This window comes from Nomascus leucogenys, chromosome 4 (genome assembly GCF_006542625.1).
Source record: "Nomascus leucogenys isolate Asia chromosome 4, Asia_NLE_v1, whole genome shotgun sequence".
NCBI lineage: Eukaryota > Metazoa > Chordata > Mammalia > Primates > Hylobatidae > Nomascus > Nomascus leucogenys.
Window position 1 is genome coordinate 148,831,503 of NC_044384.1, and position 18,216 is coordinate 148,849,718.

Genomic DNA, 18,216 nt, shown 5'->3' on the forward strand with positions numbered 1-18,216 from the left:
AGTGCTAAAATGAAATGAGCTCCCAAGCAATGAAAAAGGCTACGCACTCTTTGAATCCACAGGACTTTCTGGAAAAGGCAGAACTACAAAGGCAGTGAAAGAGTGTTTGCCAGGGGGTGGGGGCAGGGAGGGATGAACAGGGGGAGCACGCAGGATTTTTAGGGCAAGGAAACTGCTCCATGTGGTGTGGCAGTGGGGGCTCCACACCATTAAATACTCATCCAAACCCACAGGGTGGACAACGCCAAGCGTGAGCCCTGACGTGAAGGATGAAGGATGGCTTTAGTCACTAACACATCAATCCTGGCTCATCAATCGTGACAGAGGCACCGCGCCAGTGCGAGGGGTGAAGAGCACAGGAAACCACTCAGGGTAAACCTCCTCCTGCTCTCCAAGCACTTTCTGGGTTCCCCGATTGCATCACTCCCCTCCGTGCGGCCCAGCATTTTCCCATCTTCTTCCATCTTTGAACCATGAGCCCCGGGGTTGGGGTCTGCAACTGTTCTTCTCTTCAGTCATTGTGGACATACCATCAATAGCTGATGAATCATTGATCTCGTCATGTAATCACTAACATGTTCATCAGGTGTATGGCCCATAGTGTGTCAGGAAGAAGAGACGGGGACGACGGGCCCAGCACTCCAGGGGCAGAGAGAGCTCTCAGTGGAGAAGGCCCCTCCTTCACATGCACCCAACAGCGATGGCCCACACCTCCTGCGAAGCAGCTGGGAGCTCCTCCTCCTTCCGCAGACTGGAAACGGAGGCTCCCAGGTCAGGTGTGGGAGGATAGACCCAAACCCAGCCACGCCTGTCCGGTCTAGGATCCGAACCCCGCCCATGCTCCCCTGCTCTGTGCCCCCAAAGGAAGCCATGGGCGGCCCTGCCGGGGCCATCACCTTCTGAGCACAAAACCCACTGTGACAGGCAGCAGAGGGCCAGGTCCTCAGGATACTGACATCCCAGCTGGGCTGCGCCCGCATGCTGGCTTCTCGCAGGAAGTCAAGTGCATGTGGATTCCAGGCCCACAGTGAATTCTGGACTTTTCTTTTGGGGTCTGGAACATTTAATCTAGTTTAGGCAAGAGGTGGTATCCATGGGGAAGGTGCATGGGGAGAGCCAGGGTCGGGGCCGTCGGAACCGTTAAACAAGGGGATCAGGGTTTTTTCACTTAGACTTCAGCGAATGCAGCTTGTGCCTCTCTAATGAAAGTCTCTTACTGGAGAGGAAATAAAGTATTGAGTTGAAAAGAGAGCTTTATCAATTCCATATTTTATTTTCTGATGAATCCAACCTTGAATTTCAAAGGCTCTTTGAGCAGCAGGTTAATGAACTTGTGTCATGCAAAATACTGAATTTTGGGCAGTAAGTGAACCTGGAGTTACTGTTTGGCACATGAAGCACATGTTCAGATTTTTTTTAAAGATTTCCAAGTAGACAAACATTCTAGGCTTTTTGGTTTTCAGGTGTAGGATGGCACATGCCGCTGCGTAAAGCTGAACTAACTTTGGTGTTCTTCAGTTCCCAGGACAGCAGTGCTCATTTTCTGGAAGCACTTTCTGTTTCCTCCCAATTGCAGCTGAAATATTCTTCCCTTCTGACACCTTAGCACATCAGATGTGAAAGCCAAGCCTTCGCATCCCTTCCTGGACTGCCAGCTCCTTCACCGCAGGGACCACAGGCCCCTGTCTGTGGCTCGTTGTTGAGATCCCGGCGCTCAGAATTTCGGAATTAGCTGGAGGACGCAGGGTCGGGAGGGCCTGGGATGGACAGGATCCTCCAAGCAGAGTTGGTCTCATCTTAGCCATGCAGAGGGAGAAGCATGGGCACTGGCGTGACAATGTGTTTTACTAAATATCCAGATGCCACTCAGTAGCCACTGAATGCTGATGTGTGCACACATATTCATTTTCCAGTAGCCAAAGATGGTGACTAGAATGCAAATATCTAACATTGGTTTGATATGGTTTGCAGAATCACTGTACAATTTATATATTATCACAATATTTGGAGTCTGAGAAAAACAAGTCTCAAAGACTCCATAATTTACTCAAGAACCATGGTCCACAGTAAGGAGAACCAAATTGATATGACCTGAGCTCAAATCTACTAGGAACATAAGGGTGTCTGGGTCCAAATCACTGCGTGGTCATTTATTAGCTGATCCAGGTTGGATGAGACTCAATTTCTTCATCTAAAAATAGGATAATCACCACAGCCATGCTCTTACGAAACTCAGACGTTATGTTAACGTCAGCTTTGTTCTATGTGCCTTGTAAATGCACAAGCATATATGAACTGACTTGCTTTTTCCCTTCATAATTTGTATTTAAAAGTCCATCTTAAACCTCCTCTTGGTTTGCCACAGCCACAGAATCGACAATTTGAAGACAAAAACAAACAACAAAACCCATAAGAGCTAATGTGCTGTGTCCTGGCAGATGAGGATGAAGCAGACAGATTTCATTAGGGCCAGAATGCAATTTGACAGCAGTCGCCATTCCAGTTAGGGCTGGACGCTAGCAAACTCGATTCCATGTCCAATTGGAAGGCTAAATGGTACGGACAAGTCACATAACACAGAAGCGTAACACTCAATAACTTAGACATGCCCGCAGACTGTTCCAAATAAGGGCTGTCTGAGACGCAGCAGACTTCATCATCCGGCAGCAGACATCAGTTTTAATCACTTTTAAATTTTTCTACAGATGTCATTTCAACAAAATAGTCCACAAATCTTCCTTGAGTGAAATTCAGTTACTGGGTGTTACTGACGATGGGCACTCACTCCAGAAAGTTCCCAGGTACAAACAATATACCGTGGGGAATGGTTATTTTGTGCAAGGCTCCCCAGTCTCTGTCTTATTCCATGACCCCGCCCTCAGGGTCACACTACCATGCCAGGGTCTTGTTTTTGGAAAATAAACACACATTTGTGATCCCTAGTCCAACAAGCAGCTGGACATCGACTTCTTGCCTATTTCCACCACACCAAAACTCCAAGCGTAACTGCAGAGAGGCTTGCAAATGCCGCCGCCTGCCACAGGCACGGCTCTCCTAGCCAGAAACGGGAGGCCCTTCTGCTGCGTGGTGCATTTTAGCAGGTGTGTGCCTGCATTCGGATGGGCCCCTTGCTGGCAGATGGGGAGAGCACTGACTTGAAGGACACCTTCTCAGTTTTCCAAAGAGGAGCGGCTCTTCTGCTGTCTCTCCCTGAGGATGCACAGCTCGGTGGTGGAAAGGGGGCCAGGGTGGGAGGGTCTTGGTGGAGCAGGGGGTGGGGAAACGCCCTGGGACTTAAGGTGGTGCAGGAACAATCACTAAGCACCCAGGGGTGCCCCTCACCATGGCCCCTCCCTCAGGGCATGCCTCTGCTCCTCCTGGGTTCTACATCTGTTTTCCATCCCTGCCTAGGTCTGGCCACTCCAAATCTAACTCTTCGGGGTTCTTTTTCCAAGCTCCTGACCCCACAGAGGCCTCGACTTCTTTCTCCCCACGGCTGCCAGAATTCGCCTTCTAACATCACCCCTTCCAAAAGACAGAATGAAGCACTATGTCCAGGACTCACCCTCACCCACAGCCACACAAGTCCCCAGCTCATGTCTTCAATCTGGGGAATGAAGACTTGGACCTTGAGGCTGCGGCCTTCAAGATGCGGTGATTCTACTGAACCTCGATTCCTGGTAACCCCGGCGGTGACAAAGACTTCCTCACCTCTGCACCCTGGGGCTGGTGGGGACTGGCAGGCTGTCGCTGCCTGAGACAGTGGATGAGGTGCTTCATTTTTTATGTATTTTATTGTTTCAAGCAAACAGAACAAAACATACCTACTCACCCTCTTGAAGCTGTAGGGAGTTTCACCTGCTTAAAAATAATTTCAGCACAAAACAGGCACAAGCCTGACTGTGCCTTTCACTCATTCATGCACTCACTCACTCACTGATTCATGAAGTCATTCATTCATTCATTCATTCGTGTACTCTTTCACTCACCCACCCACTCATTCACTCAGTTACTCATTCACTCCCTCCCTCCCTCATTCACTCATTCATGCACTCACTCACTCACTCGTTCATGTACTCTTTCACTCACTCACCCACTCATTCACTCAATCACCCACTCATTCAGTCACTCACTCATTCACTTACTCACTCATTCACTCCCTTCCTCATTCACTCACTTATTCATGCACTCATTCACTCACTCACTCGTGTTCTCTTTCACTCACTCATTTACTCAGTAACTCACTCATTCACTCATTCTCACTCAGTAACTTACTTGGTCACTCATCCAATCACTCACTCACTCATTCCCTCCCTCTTTCCCTTCCTCAGTCACTCATTCACTCAGTCACTCATTCATGCATTAATTCATTTTCTTTTTCACTCACCCACTCATTCATTCACTCAGTCACTCACTCATTCACTCTCTCACTCATTCATGCACTTATTCACTCATTCTCACTCAGTAACTCACTCACTCATCCAGTCACTCACTCGATCATTCCCTCCTGCACGCATTCACTCACTCATCCATTCAGGGAACAGAACATTTTAATGAGCCCGTCCCTCCGTGAGATGTAGAGGAAAAGGGAAAGGAATTAAAGAGTCCATAGCACAGTAAGGAGGGAATGGGAGCAGGGAACAGACTGGAGGGATAGACAGGTCAGGCATTTTGTATGTTTGTCCATGTGTGTGCATACATGTGTGTGAGTGTGCCTATCTATGCATATGTTTGTGTGTCTGCGTATTTGTGCATGTTGTGCGTGTCAACATGTGTCTGTATTTGTTTTCATGTCTGCATGTGTGTGCATGTGTGCTTGTGTCTGCATGTCTGTGTGCATGCACCTGTGGATGGTGTGCATGTGTGTGCCTGCATATTTTTGCACGTCTGCAATCGTATTTTTATGTCTGCACGTGTTTGTGTGCATCTGTATGTGTCTGCATGTGTCTGCATGTGCATGCACCTGTGTGTGAGTGTGCATGTTTGTGTCTGCTTATTTTTCCATGTCTGCTATTGTTTTCATGTCCGCACGTGTGTGTGCATGTGTCTGTGTGTGCTTGTGTCTGCATGTGTGTGTCTGTGTGCGTGTGCACATCTGTTTGCATGCCTGTGTGTTTATGCATGTGTATATGTGTTCATGTATGTGCATGTGTATGCTGACTGCCCTGTCTTAAAGGAAGGAAGAGAACTCCTTTTCTCCATGCCCCTCCCAGGATGCCTCCATGGTGGTTTCTCTGGCCCAGGTCCTTTTTCCCTTCAAATGAAAGAAAGACACCTTGGCCCTGAGACTCAAGTGCAGGGTGGGCGTGCTCATCGCTGCAAAACAATCAATGCAACAACTCTCCATCATTTTCAAGGCTGCCTTCCATGTCTCCTCCTTCCTTGTTTTCTCTTTGGTTGGATGCATCCATCCCATTTCAGGCCAAACGTAAGTTTTCTGCATGTCGGTCTCCCTGCATGGATCAGTCTCCCTCCACGGCGGTTTCCCTGCACGTCGGTCTCCCTGTATTGCTCCTGCCCGCTGGCTGTGCCGTCGCAGGGGCTCTTCCCCTCGTGGGGCTGGCTTTCATCTCCCCCGGGTCCTGCCACTCGGCTCTGTCAGACTCTGGGTGGCATCACACTGAGCGCCACCCTCCGGACTCAGGCCAGCCTCCTTTCCTATCCTGCTAGGAGAAGCAGCAGCTACACAGGTTAGGAGCTTGGGCCTCCACTTGCAGCCGTGTGCCCATCCTCACTGACTGTGGGACTCGGTCTGTCACGTGCTGTCCCCTCCTTTAGGGTGAGGTAACAGCAGAGAGGCCACACAGCTGTGGAGGGATGAGTGACACAGGTGAGTATAAGCAAAGTTCTCCAGCGGCACCTGGAAGGTGAGAAACGGCCATAAATGGCTGATAGAAGTTTCACACTCCTGACCGCATTTGTAGCTCTTACTTAAATATTAATGCTATTCATATTTCTCCTTTTATATTCTCCAACACAATATTTTCTCGCTATTCCTTGATACAGTCGCTGAATTTTATACAATTTCATTAAGTTTTAAAAGTGGAGCTTAAAACGTGCTCTGGGGTTCTGTGTTATATGAAACAGAAAGCAGGAACCATGTGTGCCGTTTAAAACACCTGGGCTGTTGTGGGTTACCCTTCGCTTCGCAGGATGCGGGATGCCTTCTGGGAATACTGGCATAAGAAAAAATGAGAGTTGCATTTAAACTCAGGCAGAAAGACGACATTTGTACTGGAGAGAAAACATATTTCTAATTCTGTACAACTCCTCTTTCCCCTCACTGTGAATTCCTCGATGTCTAATTGGGTGCAGGCTTTGCTTCACCTGGGGCTGCTCACGTGGCCACAAGACACCACCCAGTGCCTGCCTAGCTCTTTTCCAGAGTGGGGGGCTCTCAGAAGCAAATTATTTAAAGCAAATCTGTGCCCCACATCACGTAAGATAACCCGGGAAGGGGAGGGGATGTGTGAGCTCCTGCTACGTTTCAGTTCAACATCTCAATCACATTGTGTATGCAGCAGGGTTTCAGTAAATGCTGAAATGGATGGATGAATGAAGGAGGGAAGGAAGGCATGGATGGCTCTGAGAGTTCCACCACCATTGTCTGGAAGAAGGATGTTTCGTGTAGGACCTTGGACTGTACGAACGTGCCCATGGGTGAAACTGGGGGAAGGGTGCCCAGAATTTCTCTGTATTATTTTTGTAACTTCTTAGGCATCTATAATTGTTTATTAAAAAGTGTACTTTTAGTTTTAGGAAATTGCGTATGATTAGGAAGCTTTTACTGACAAAAGCTGCAGTTCCCAATGGGCTTACGTACATGACCAGGAGGGCTTAGCAAGGTCTCACCTCAATTTTTAGGTTAGAAATTCAATGCTGCAATTTTCCAGGCAGCATTTGTCTCTGGGAGATGGGCAGGTGCTATGCCAGAGAGGCAAACCACTTGCCAGTGATGGCGGGTGATGGCCCCTCTGAGCTGGGCTGTGCTTGCACCACTCCCACCAGCTGTTCCCAGGGAAAGGCAGATGCTTATCCCACCGAGCCTCCCTGGAGCTGGCCTGTGGTCTCTCCCGTCTTCCTCCGCTGTGGCCTGGGACACCAAAGTGCACACACAGATAGCACACGGTGGCGGTGCGACCAGGACCTGCGGCCTCACTTTCCAGAATCAGGGTTATTGGGAAGACAAATTAGAAACCTAGAGTGTGACCTGTCTTTAGAAAATGTTGGCAGTAGTCACTCAGTTTGTCTAATTAACCTTTAGATTGGTAAGTCAAAGCTGCGAAGGCTGAGGTCTCTACTCCATGGACACAGACAGCTGAGGTACGCACACATTTGCTGTCAGCTGAACCTCCTAGAATTCTCAGCAAGAAGCAAGCTTAGAGCAACCGCCACGGTGTTTGCTTTTAACGGATAGCCTCAGGGCAGGCATTTCGTTGCTGCGTCAGGCTGCTGTGACGTGTCGGCCTCCCTCGGGGGAGTGCGTGTGTCACACGTGCAACCCGAGGGTCTTCTGGGCTGTGATTTTCCGATGCTAGACTCCAGAGCAGGCATGCACTGAGGTCAGGGCAGAACTGCCACACTCACGGCTGACACCCACGCTGGGGCCCGTCCCTATGCCGCTGACGACTTCCACCATTTGCCTGAACCGTGATCACCAGCTGGTGATTTCTGCTTATCAAACTGTGTGAAATGAACAACTTTGATCATGTTGTCAAGGTAAGTGTAATAATATTCATGGGTTATTTTTAAGTTTATGGGACATTTGTTTCTTTGAAATTTAGGTGGAGGAGAACACATTATTATACAATGGACGTTTGTTTGCTAGCAACAGGCTTTCTGCAACGTGAGTGCATTCTAACCCAGCTGTTCACAGCAGGGCTTCTCCCACTGGACCGTGGACCAGACGCGTTAGGGTGGCCGTCAGCCCTCAGCCCTGCCTACCTGGGCTGATGTGTCACAGGGCAGAGGAAGACCGTTCTCAGGGAGACTTCTCAAGATTGTTAGTCAAATGTCTAATTCCTGCTAACTGCAGCTAGCATTCATCCAATACCAAACCCGAGTGGTGGTAGGAAGTGCACAGAAAACACGCACGCTTTTTCTCAGGCTCTGCTAAGACTTGGTGCCTAACGTTTCTCTTTCCAATTCCTAAACACATTTTGGGGTTCATCTTTGCTCATGTGACCTACTGATTGTCCTACACTAGACAGCCCTTACATCCATGGAAGATGGTCACCCACTAGGGAAATTTATTTTCGGTTCCACATTGTGGTCAAAATCAGGATGCTTGTATTAGAAGAAAGGTTTTAAGCTGAACTAACTGATGCCCTGGGGATAACAAATATTGTTTGAGAAAACGGAACATTCTCACAGATTTATCTAGAGAAGCCTAACTCATTAGCAGAGGGAGATGTGCCAGATTGATTCAGCAAATTATCTTATGTGCAACTTCCTTCTAGCTTTACTCCAGACACAATTCCTTATTAATTATGTAACACCCACCTCAGTTTCAGGTGTCAAAGGCAAGCTTTGCCTTTTTTTGTAGAGTGGACCTCCTGGGCTTGGATATATAATATTTTGGTTTCCTTGGGGAAGCAGTGTGGATAGTCAAAAGGTACTACAGGGTTTGGCTTCGTTCAGACCTAGACTGGCCACTCATTCACTAATGACCTTGGAGGAGTCAGTCACTCTCTCTGCGCCTCCGTTCCCTCACCTGCAGAATGAGAATGAGTGCCCCGTGACCTTCGTGTTTGCTGTGGGGTTAAGCGTATTGACCCCAGGCACCAGAATGCAGGTAGCCCACGCACAGTGACAGGTGGGAGGCTGCTCCTTTCCTTATCCCTCCTTCGTCGTGTTCGACCCTTGCATCTGCCACACAAGTGGACCTTCTCATCCTTGACAGCACTTTCATGGAGTGGCCCAGGCATCACAAACTGGTGACATTTCTCAGCTCTTCAGAGGATGCAGCAATATGTTCATCATGCACTGCAGAGTTCCTCTGGAAGCCTGACATCTGGGGCTATGAGGCTGGCACGGTCCCGACAGCGGACCTTCACTTCCTGTGAGCCTGGAAGCCACACCTCACAGCCACAGGCCGACCTCCAAACACATCAGCAAGTTATTGCTATTGTCCAGGGAAAGCCAGCATGTTTCTATTTAATTTTCCATCTAAATCACAAACACCTCCCAGGGACAAATTACGACTCCTTTTTGAATGCCCATGTGCACGGGAGCATGCTTGAAATTTACAGGCAGTTAAAGGGGCAAATCCTTACAAAAAAATCTTCAGAATCTAAAATTAATCTCAGAAGTCTGTGTTTTCAGTTACTGCGATATGCAAATAAATTAGTTGTCATAGAAATCATATTCGGGAAACACATGAAGTTAATGTGGGGACATCTGTCTGGAGTGTTACACTGTCTCCTCTCCGCGGCCGCGTCCTCCAGAGCTGCACTCCTGAAACCTCCTGAATGCACCTTCACACCTGGACAGGTGATGCTGGGTTACCTGGTCACAGCATAAGAGCAATGATGACAAAGATACTAATCATGGTAAAAACTGACATTGAACACTTCCTGTGAGCCACACCTTGTTCTGAGGTCTTATATTACCATATTTAATTATCTTAAAAATCCAACGAGGTAGGAAGGTTACGATCCCTTCCCTTTTTGTTAACAAACAAAGAATGAGAAGAACAGGAGAGCTCAGTGAATTGCTCAACTTCCACCAGAGGTGCCGAGGCTTTGCCTGCAGAACCTGACTCTGAGAACCCACGACACACACTGCTTCCTGTTTCAAACACCGAGACAGCACAAAAGCTATTTCCTTTCTCTCCACCACCCTGACTGCTGCAAGGCATTGCTCCTGCCAAGGGCTTTCAAACTTTTTGGATTATATTCCACAATAAGATGTATATTTTACATCAGAACCTAACACACACACCCACACACACACCCCAAAAAGTGTTTCCTTAAACATGTGCCCTTATTATCCAAAGGGTACTTTGGTATTTTCTAGTCTATACTTTTTTTTTCTTTTTAGACGGAGTCTTGCTCTATTGCCAGGCTGGAGCACAGAGGCTTAATATCAGCTCATTGCAATCTCTGCCTCCGGGGTTCAAGCAATTCTCCTGCCTCAGCCTCTCGAGTAGCTGGGACTACAGGCCCCCGCCACCACGCCCGCCTAATATTTTGTATTTTAGTAAAGACGGGATTTTACAGCATTAGCCAGGATGGTCTGGACCTCCTGACCTCGTGATCCGCCCACCTCGGCCTCCCAAAGTGCTGAGATTACAGGTGTGAGCCACCGTGCCCGGCCTAGTCTATACTTTTCTGTTGTATTTTTGTTTCCATTTAAAAATTTGCTGGCAGCGATCGGTAACTTGAATTCACGGCTCATTAATGAGTTGCAGCCCATGGTTTAAAACTCAGTGCTGTAAAAGAACTGCAGAACAGAAAGCCATTGACAATGAGGCAATACTAGATCCTTAACTACAAATGATCCCCTCTGGAGATCCTACGAATGCCCGGAGCCCGAGCCTGGCCCCGTCTTCCCGGGGCGCTTAGTCTGCACTCATTTGCCTGCTCACTGTGTTTTCAGGGAACGCCCTCAGCGCCTCCTGCGGGCACTGGGGTCATTTCCCTCCTGTGTGCAGCAGTTGTGGATCCTTTTTTTCTTTCCAACTCCCCCGCCACGTTGAGCCTGCTACGTATGTCTGGGAGCTTCCAGGTCATTCTTACAGGCACATCCCACAGAGGAGAAAACACCAGTAATTGCTGTTTGAATGGATGCTGTCGTGCGTGGAGGCAGGAATGATCAACAGCGATGTGTGCGTGGTGGCAGGGATTTGGGGGGGTGGCGGGGGTTTGCGGGGCGGCGGTGGCGGGGGTTTGTGGGGCAGGGGTGGCGGGGGTTTGCGGGGGGTTTGCGGGGGGTGGCGGGGGTTTGCGGGCGGGTGGCGGGAGTTTGTGGGGGGAGGTGGCGGGAGTTTGCCGGGGGTGGTGGGGTTTGCTGGTGGTGGTGGGGTTTGTGGGGGTGGGTGGCGGGAGTTTGCCGGGGGTGGTGGGGGTTTGCTGGTGGTGGAGGGGTTTGTGGGGGGGTGTGGCGGGAGTTTGCCGGGGGTGGTGGGGGTTTGCTGGTGGTGGTGGGGTTTGTGGGGGTGGGTGGCGGGAGTTTGCCGGGGGTGGTAGGGTTTTGCAGGGAGGTTGCGGGGGTTTGCGGGGGGTGGCGCACCGCCCTTCAGGAGGCCAGGCTGGAATGCCTGATGTTTAGGAGATGAGCTCAGGAGGCAGGGCCAGGCTGGACCACGTGATGTTTAGGAGAAAAGCTGTAAATGCACCCCAGAAATTCAGATGAAAAACCCCGGCATCCTAAGTTTCACCAATGTTAGATACGTGTAACTTTAAAGGTATCTGATGTGTTTGTGTGGAAATAAAATTTAAAAACGGGGTTGTTAAAATGCAGTGCACCCTGCTGAGCTTTCATGTGATTAACTGACACTGACCCTCCCCTGCACGTCAGGGCCCCTTTCCTGTGCCACAGACTAGGCCTTTCACGCGACCACGTGTTTGATGTCACAGTGGGGAAAGAGCCTTCTCCTAAAAAGTGTGGTTACAGCGCTCCCATTGGTCAGTGCAGGATGGTCAAGGCTGAAGCCCGAACCTCCCAGGAAGTGTGGTGGTGGAGGCTACAGGATGCCTGGGAGGGAAGGTGGTGGGTGGAGGAGGGTGATGAGTGGAGAAGGGTGATGAGTGGAGGAGGGTGGTGAGTGGAGGAGTAAGACTTGGTGGCTGAGGACCTGGGTGAACAAATACCTGGGAGACAGGAAGGTGAACTGCTATCTTCCTTCTAGACAGAAACTCAGCACATCACTGCTTCTGAGAGGTGACAGCGAGCTGGCAGCCCTCACTCGCTCCCGGCACCTCCTTGGCCTCAGCGCCCACTCTGGCTGCACTTGAGGAGCCCTTCAGCCTGCCGCTGCACTGTGGGAGCCCCTCTCTGGGCTGGCCGAGGCTGGAACTGGCTCCCTCTGCTTGCCGGGAAGTGTGAAGGGAGAGGTGTGGGCGGGAACCGGGGCTGTGCACGGGTGCTCGAGGGCCAGTGCAAGTTCTGAGTGGGCGCGCCTCGGAGGGCCCGGCACTTGGAGCAGGAGGCCCCAGGCAGTGAGGGGCTTAGCACGTGGGCCAGCAGCTGCAGAGGGTGTGCTGGGTCCCCCAGCAGTGCTGGCCCACCGGTGCTGCACTCGAATTCTCGCCGGGCCTCAGCTGCCTTCCCGTGGGGCAGGGCTCAGGACCTGCAGCCCGGCATGCCTGAGCCTCCCCCTGGCGGTGGGCTCCTACACAGCCCAAGCCTCCTTGATGGGCGCTGCCCCCTGCTCCGTGGCGCCCAGTCCCACTGACCACCCAAGGGCTGAGGAGTGCAGGAGCCTGGCGCAGGACTGGCAGGCAGCTCCGCCCATGGCCCCAGCACAGGATCCACTACGTGAAGCCAGCTGGGCTCCTGAGTTGGGTGGGGACTTGGAGAACTTTTATGTCTAGCTAGAGGATTGTAAATGCACCAATCAGCACTCTGTGTCTAGCTCAAGGTTTGTAAATGCACAAATCAATGCTCTGTGTCTAGCTCATGTAGTGGGGACTTGGAAAACTTTTATGTCTAGCTAGACGATTGTAAATGCACCAATCAGCACTCTTTGTCTGGCTCAGGGATTGTAAACGCACCAATCAGCACCCTGTCAAAACAGACCAATCAGGTCTTTGTAAAACAGACCAATCAGTTCTCTGTAAAATGGACCAATCAGCAAGATGTGGGTGGGTCCAGATAAGGGAATAAAAGCAGGCTGCCTGAGCCAGCGGTGGCAACCTGCTCAGGTCCCCTTCCACGCTGTGGGAACATTTTTCTTTCGCTCTACACACTAAATCTTGCTGCTGTTCACTCTTTGGGTCCGCACTGCCTTTATGAGCTGTAACACTCACCACAAAGGTCCGCAGCTTCGCTCCTGAGGCCAATGAGACCACGAACCCACCAGAAGGAAGAAACTCTGAAGGCATCCGAACACTAGAAGGAACAAACTCTGGACACACCATCTTTAAGAACTGTAACACTCACCACGAGGGTCTGCGGCTTCATTCTTGAAGTCAGTGAGACCAAGAACCCACCAATATCTGATACATTTCCACTATTTCTAGAAATTTCCCTTAAGGAAATAAGTACGGACGATAAAGTGACAAGTCTAGGTAGAGCTGGGTTTTTGTTTTATGAAAGAATACACAAAGATAAACATCCCAAGGGGAATTCCTCTGAGACAAGATATGTATCGTCATTAGAATGAGACATTGGTGCACTTAAATGCTGTGGAGATGATTAAAGCTATGCTAGCTGATGTCCCATTATAGAAAAACATGTTCAGAATCTATGTGCCTGCCAGCTGGAAGGCTCTACGTATTATTTTAATATTCAGGTATTTCAAAATTACACAGTGTGTACATTTTCTCAGCGTTGTGCTGCATATATAATATGTGCTTAATATCCTTTGATGATTTCATCTGCCAATTTTTTAAAATTTCATTTTGCATTCATTTACCAATGCAAAATTTGGGTCAATATAACACTCTTCATAGATGCAAATAAATCACCAATTCTTCACAGCTGATTTAAATATAACACTCGGGAAAATGAAAAAATGCCATTCTTAGAAGTAACATCTATAATGAGCCACTGTTACAAAAGTTACTAAGAGAGCAATTTAATTCTACTGTGCCTGAAGGTCTTCCCTAGAAACATTTCTTCTGAAAAAGTGAGGTTTTCTCTTTCATGGTATTCGTTTTGAATGTGCCACATTAATCTATTTTATCACTGACTTTAATTTTATGGAAAACTTCCTTATCCTCCTATATTTCACAGCCATTTTCCCCATCATAAAATTACTTTTCATACATTACACTCTATGAGCTTCAGAGAACGCACATGCTCTTGAGAGGTAATGGGTAGTAACACAGGCGTGGGTGGTTTTATTAATTCATCTGGCACTAATGGTATCTTAAGTTCTTCAGCCAGTGCCACTCAGCTTTCCTTGGAGCTTTTGGAGACTGAAGGCAGTTGGAAAAAAAAAAAAGATTGATGCTTTGAAATAGGACCAGAAGCAAATGTCACTTCATTGCTTTATGACTTTAACCTATACTGTGCTGTAAAACGTCCCACAGCATTTTGGAAATGATAGTTACTCATTCACTATAATAGCATCAAGATCATTATGAAGTGTTTTTAATTTTAATTTGACCCAGTAGAATTATAGATCCATAAATTCGTGACTCGGAAGATCCCTTAAAAATCATCATTTAACTCTCTCAATTTAAAGATGAGGAGATTGGAACACTCAATTTGGAAAAACAAATGTCTAAAATAATACTATTTACTCCCAATGTTATTATGATAGTGTTAGGAACATAACTCAGATATCCTTCCCTCCTTCCTTCCATCTTCCTTCCTTTCTTTTTGTGTTTTTCGCTTTTTCTCTTTATTATCCTTTCATATGTTTTTTATCAGGATTCTCAATCCTAGGGGTACATTAGAAAGATAAAGGAATACTCCAGGAATCCCACTTCTGGGTATTTTTCTGAAGGGAATAAAATCGACGTGTGGAAGGGGTATCTGCTCTCCTGTGTTCATTAAGATGCTGTTCACCACAGCCAACACGCAGAACCAACCTCAAGCCCATCAGCAGAGGCACAGATAAAGGAAATGTGGAATACCTACTCAGCCTTAAAAAGGGAGAAATCCTGGCATTTGCAACAATGTCGATGAGCCTGGAGGTCATCATGCTAAGTGGAACAAGCCAGGCACAGAAAGACAGACGCCGCGTGACCTCACTTACACGTGGAATGTGAAAGCACAGAACTCAGAAGCAGAGGGTAGAACAGTGGTCAACAGAGGGAGGGTTGGGGGAACTCAGGAGGATGTTGGCGGAAGGGTGCAGCATTTAAGTTAGACAAGAGGAGTAAGTGAGGAGGTCTGTGGTACCAAATGGTGGCTACAGTTAAATGGTTTGTATACTTGAAAATTGCTAAGAGATGAGATCTTAAATGTTGTCACAAGCACAAGATGATGATAAGGATGTGAGGTGGCAAGATGTTAATTAGCTTTGTCGACTTATCTCACAACGTATACCTGTATCAAAACATCACGTTGTACACCATAAACATACACAATTTATATCTGTGAATATAACTTTAAATAAAGCTAGAAAAAAATATTTTTAAAGTAAAACAAGAAGCGTTTCTTCCATTAAAAAAAAAAGCATCAGGTAAAGAACTTTTAAAGATGACAATGGCCAGGTCCTTCCTCAGACAAATGCATCAGATGGGGCCTGGGCACTGGTATGTTTTTAAACTTTCCCCAAGTGATCCTGACTGACACAGAACCAGGGTCAAGGCCTAATATTTCCATGAATGGGCTAAAAGGACTCACTGGAACCAAAGCGTCCACCTTCCTCACGAGGTGCACTTCTGCAAAAATCTTGCGACTCCAGGTCACCACGTGCCTGCACCTGGTTGTTTCAGCTCCCTGGGCTCACCAGATGGCTACGGCGGCTCCTCCCTCTCCCTCCAGAGTCCTCCACCCACGCACCGCCCTAAGAGGGGAAAGCCAGGTGCGTGTCTGAGGGTCTTCACAGCCAACCGTCACCTAATCCTCTCATTTCCTTATTTCCAAAGCTTCTAACATCTGACCCTTCTCATTCTTACAACGGCCAACCCTCCCCCCCGCCCCCACCCATGGCAAGATTCTAGAGGCAGCTCGCAAAGCACACCCTGTCCCTAAGCAGTTTGGAGATTCCTCAAAACGAGGAAGCATCAGTTCACCATGGGATCCACCAATTCCACTTCTGGACATTTACCCAAACGAAGCAAAGGCAGTGGCGTGGAGAGAGAGCTGCACACCGTGTTCACAGCAGCACCATTTACAATGGCCAAGGAGAGATGACCTGGGGTCTGTCCATGGAGGAACAGAAACCAGTGTGGTCCATCCACATGGTGCAGTGTGGCTCAGCCTTCAACACAAAGGGCGTCTGACACATGGATGTGTGCCGTAACAAGAAGACATTATGCCATGTGAAATGAGCCGGTCACAAAACAACAAATCCTGTGTGGTTCCACTTCTAGGAGGGCCCTGGAGGAGTCAGATTCAGAGACGGAAAGCAGAATGGGGGTTCCAGGGCTGGGGAGGGGAATGGGAGTGAGTGTTTCATGGGGACAGAGTTTTACTTGCAGAAGAGGAAAAAGTTCTAGAGACATAGGTGCTGACGGCTATACAGCAACATGAATGCATTTAATGTGGCTGAACTTACTTACAAAGGGATAAGATGAAAAAATGCTTTCTGTTGCTACAATCCAGCCTGCACCCAGCCACCCATGTGACATTCTGCCTCCTTCGTCCCACAGCCTCATCCCTTGATGCTCACTTGTAGGGCTGTGGAACAAACAAACTCTCAACCACGGAGTCCAGGGTCAGAATCCGGGCAAAGCTGGCCTCCCCAGAGTGACTCCTGCACTCTTGTTTCAGTTCTGTGCTCCCTGCTCCAGCCTCCAGGTTCTTCTCACTGTGCCTGTGCCCAAGCAGAACCACCCCGGGTACCTCCTGCTGCCCCAGAGAAGGCCCCTGGGGCACGGGAGGGCCACTGCTATGCAGAATAACTGGCATAGACACAACTATGACATTAACATTGTCCAGAGACAGCGCAAAAGGCAGCCGAGCTACCTCCAAAGCCTCAAGAAAACAAAGGTCAAATCAGTCACATGCATTTAGAAGCCTCCCTAGGCAGGCCGAGTAGTGAAGAGTCATCGTGATGGAGTATTGCCAGACTGAGGTTTAAAAAAACAGAGGCATAATTATTCAAACACGATAGGATAGCCATTGTTCCTTCCTAAGGAGAAGTCGAAATACTTTCACTCGTCTATTTCCGAGTGAAGAAAGGCTGTGTAGAAGGTCAGTTAGCAACAAATTTAGGACTCAGCTGCAGTGGATAATGGACTGTCATCCTTTAGAACTCTACCCATTTCCACCATCTTAAATTGAAAAGCAAACGTTTTTTGGCTGTAGTTTTCTTTAACAGAAATCACAGCTTTATACAAAATGGACTCCTTCAATTTTCAATACTATTCTTTAGGCAAATCAAACCAGCAATAGATGCATTGGCTAAAAGTCTGAAATACGTTTTTAAAAATGCACATTTAAATATAAATTGAACTTATGATCCATGACCCAGCCCTGAGTGCTGTCACTGCAGACAGCCATCAGTGGCTTGAGAAAGAGGCTGACAATCTTTTAGGTTAGAGAATAACCACAGACAGCAAACCTCTTTTAGGTTAGAGAATAACCACAGACAGCCATTGATGGGGCTTCCGTCTTCAGCTGTGGTTTGACGTTGATTTTATTCAACAGTTTGATGTCAAATTTATTCAACATTTCACATCTTTAGCAGAAGCATTTGGCCTTGTCCTTGTAAGCATAGCTCCACGTCAAAAAACTGATGGCAAATATGGCACCAGCTTTGCTGTGCCGTTGGCAGCTCAGAAATGAAATTTCCGCGTGATTTTAACCAGCATTGGGGAAAGTATGTCGTGGCAGCCTCTCCCAGGGCCCTTGGAAGGAAGCCCACAGTCATACTCAGCATCCAGACCCCAGCGTGTGGGGCCAGCTGGAAAGATGAGCTGCTTCCTGCCAAGGAAGGGCTACATGAAAAATGCAAATGGGGGAGCCCCCTGCTTCCTCAGTTTGCTTAGAATATGTTTAGTCACAGAGGAGCAAGGGAAGGAGGGGTCCTTCACCTCTGGAGACATGCATCATTTACGTGAACAGCTGCCTCAGTTCCTGAGGGCCAGGAACAGCCCTTCCTCACCTAGCACTTCCGTAATGCTTAAAAACTATTATTTTTGGAAAAAAGTGCCGCATTGTACTTAGTTCTTCTTAGCTCCCTTTCTAAAGGCAAACATGCTAACGTGTGTTTGCGGGAAGGTCCCCAGGATGGGAGGTGCCCGGAGCACGCACGGTTCTGTCCGGGCCCTGCCACAGCAGGGCTGACGTCTGTACTCTACCTAGATCCTCCTCTGCCGGCCCCGGAAAGCTGATGCCCGGCTGGACCAGGTCTCCACCTTCTTCCTCTGCAAAGACAGAAACAAAATCACTCTTTAATGCATTTCTGGTGTAGACTGCAGTAACTCCCTG

At 48.4% G+C, this 18,216-nt stretch overlaps 1 protein-coding gene across 2 annotated transcripts in view; it reads right to left on the minus strand.

The window, feature by feature from the left end:
• DLGAP2 (DLG associated protein 2) overlaps positions 1 to 18,216 on the minus strand; it is a 921,880-nt gene that overhangs the window by 173,251 nt on the left and 730,413 nt on the right. For both annotated transcript variants that reach the window (XM_030812421.1, XM_003271382.4), the window contains one exon: positions 18,087 to 18,152. In XM_030812421.1, the coding sequence (XP_030668281.1) occupies positions 18,087 to 18,152 (66 nt within the window). The remainder of the gene's footprint in view (positions 1 to 18,086; positions 18,153 to 18,216) is intronic.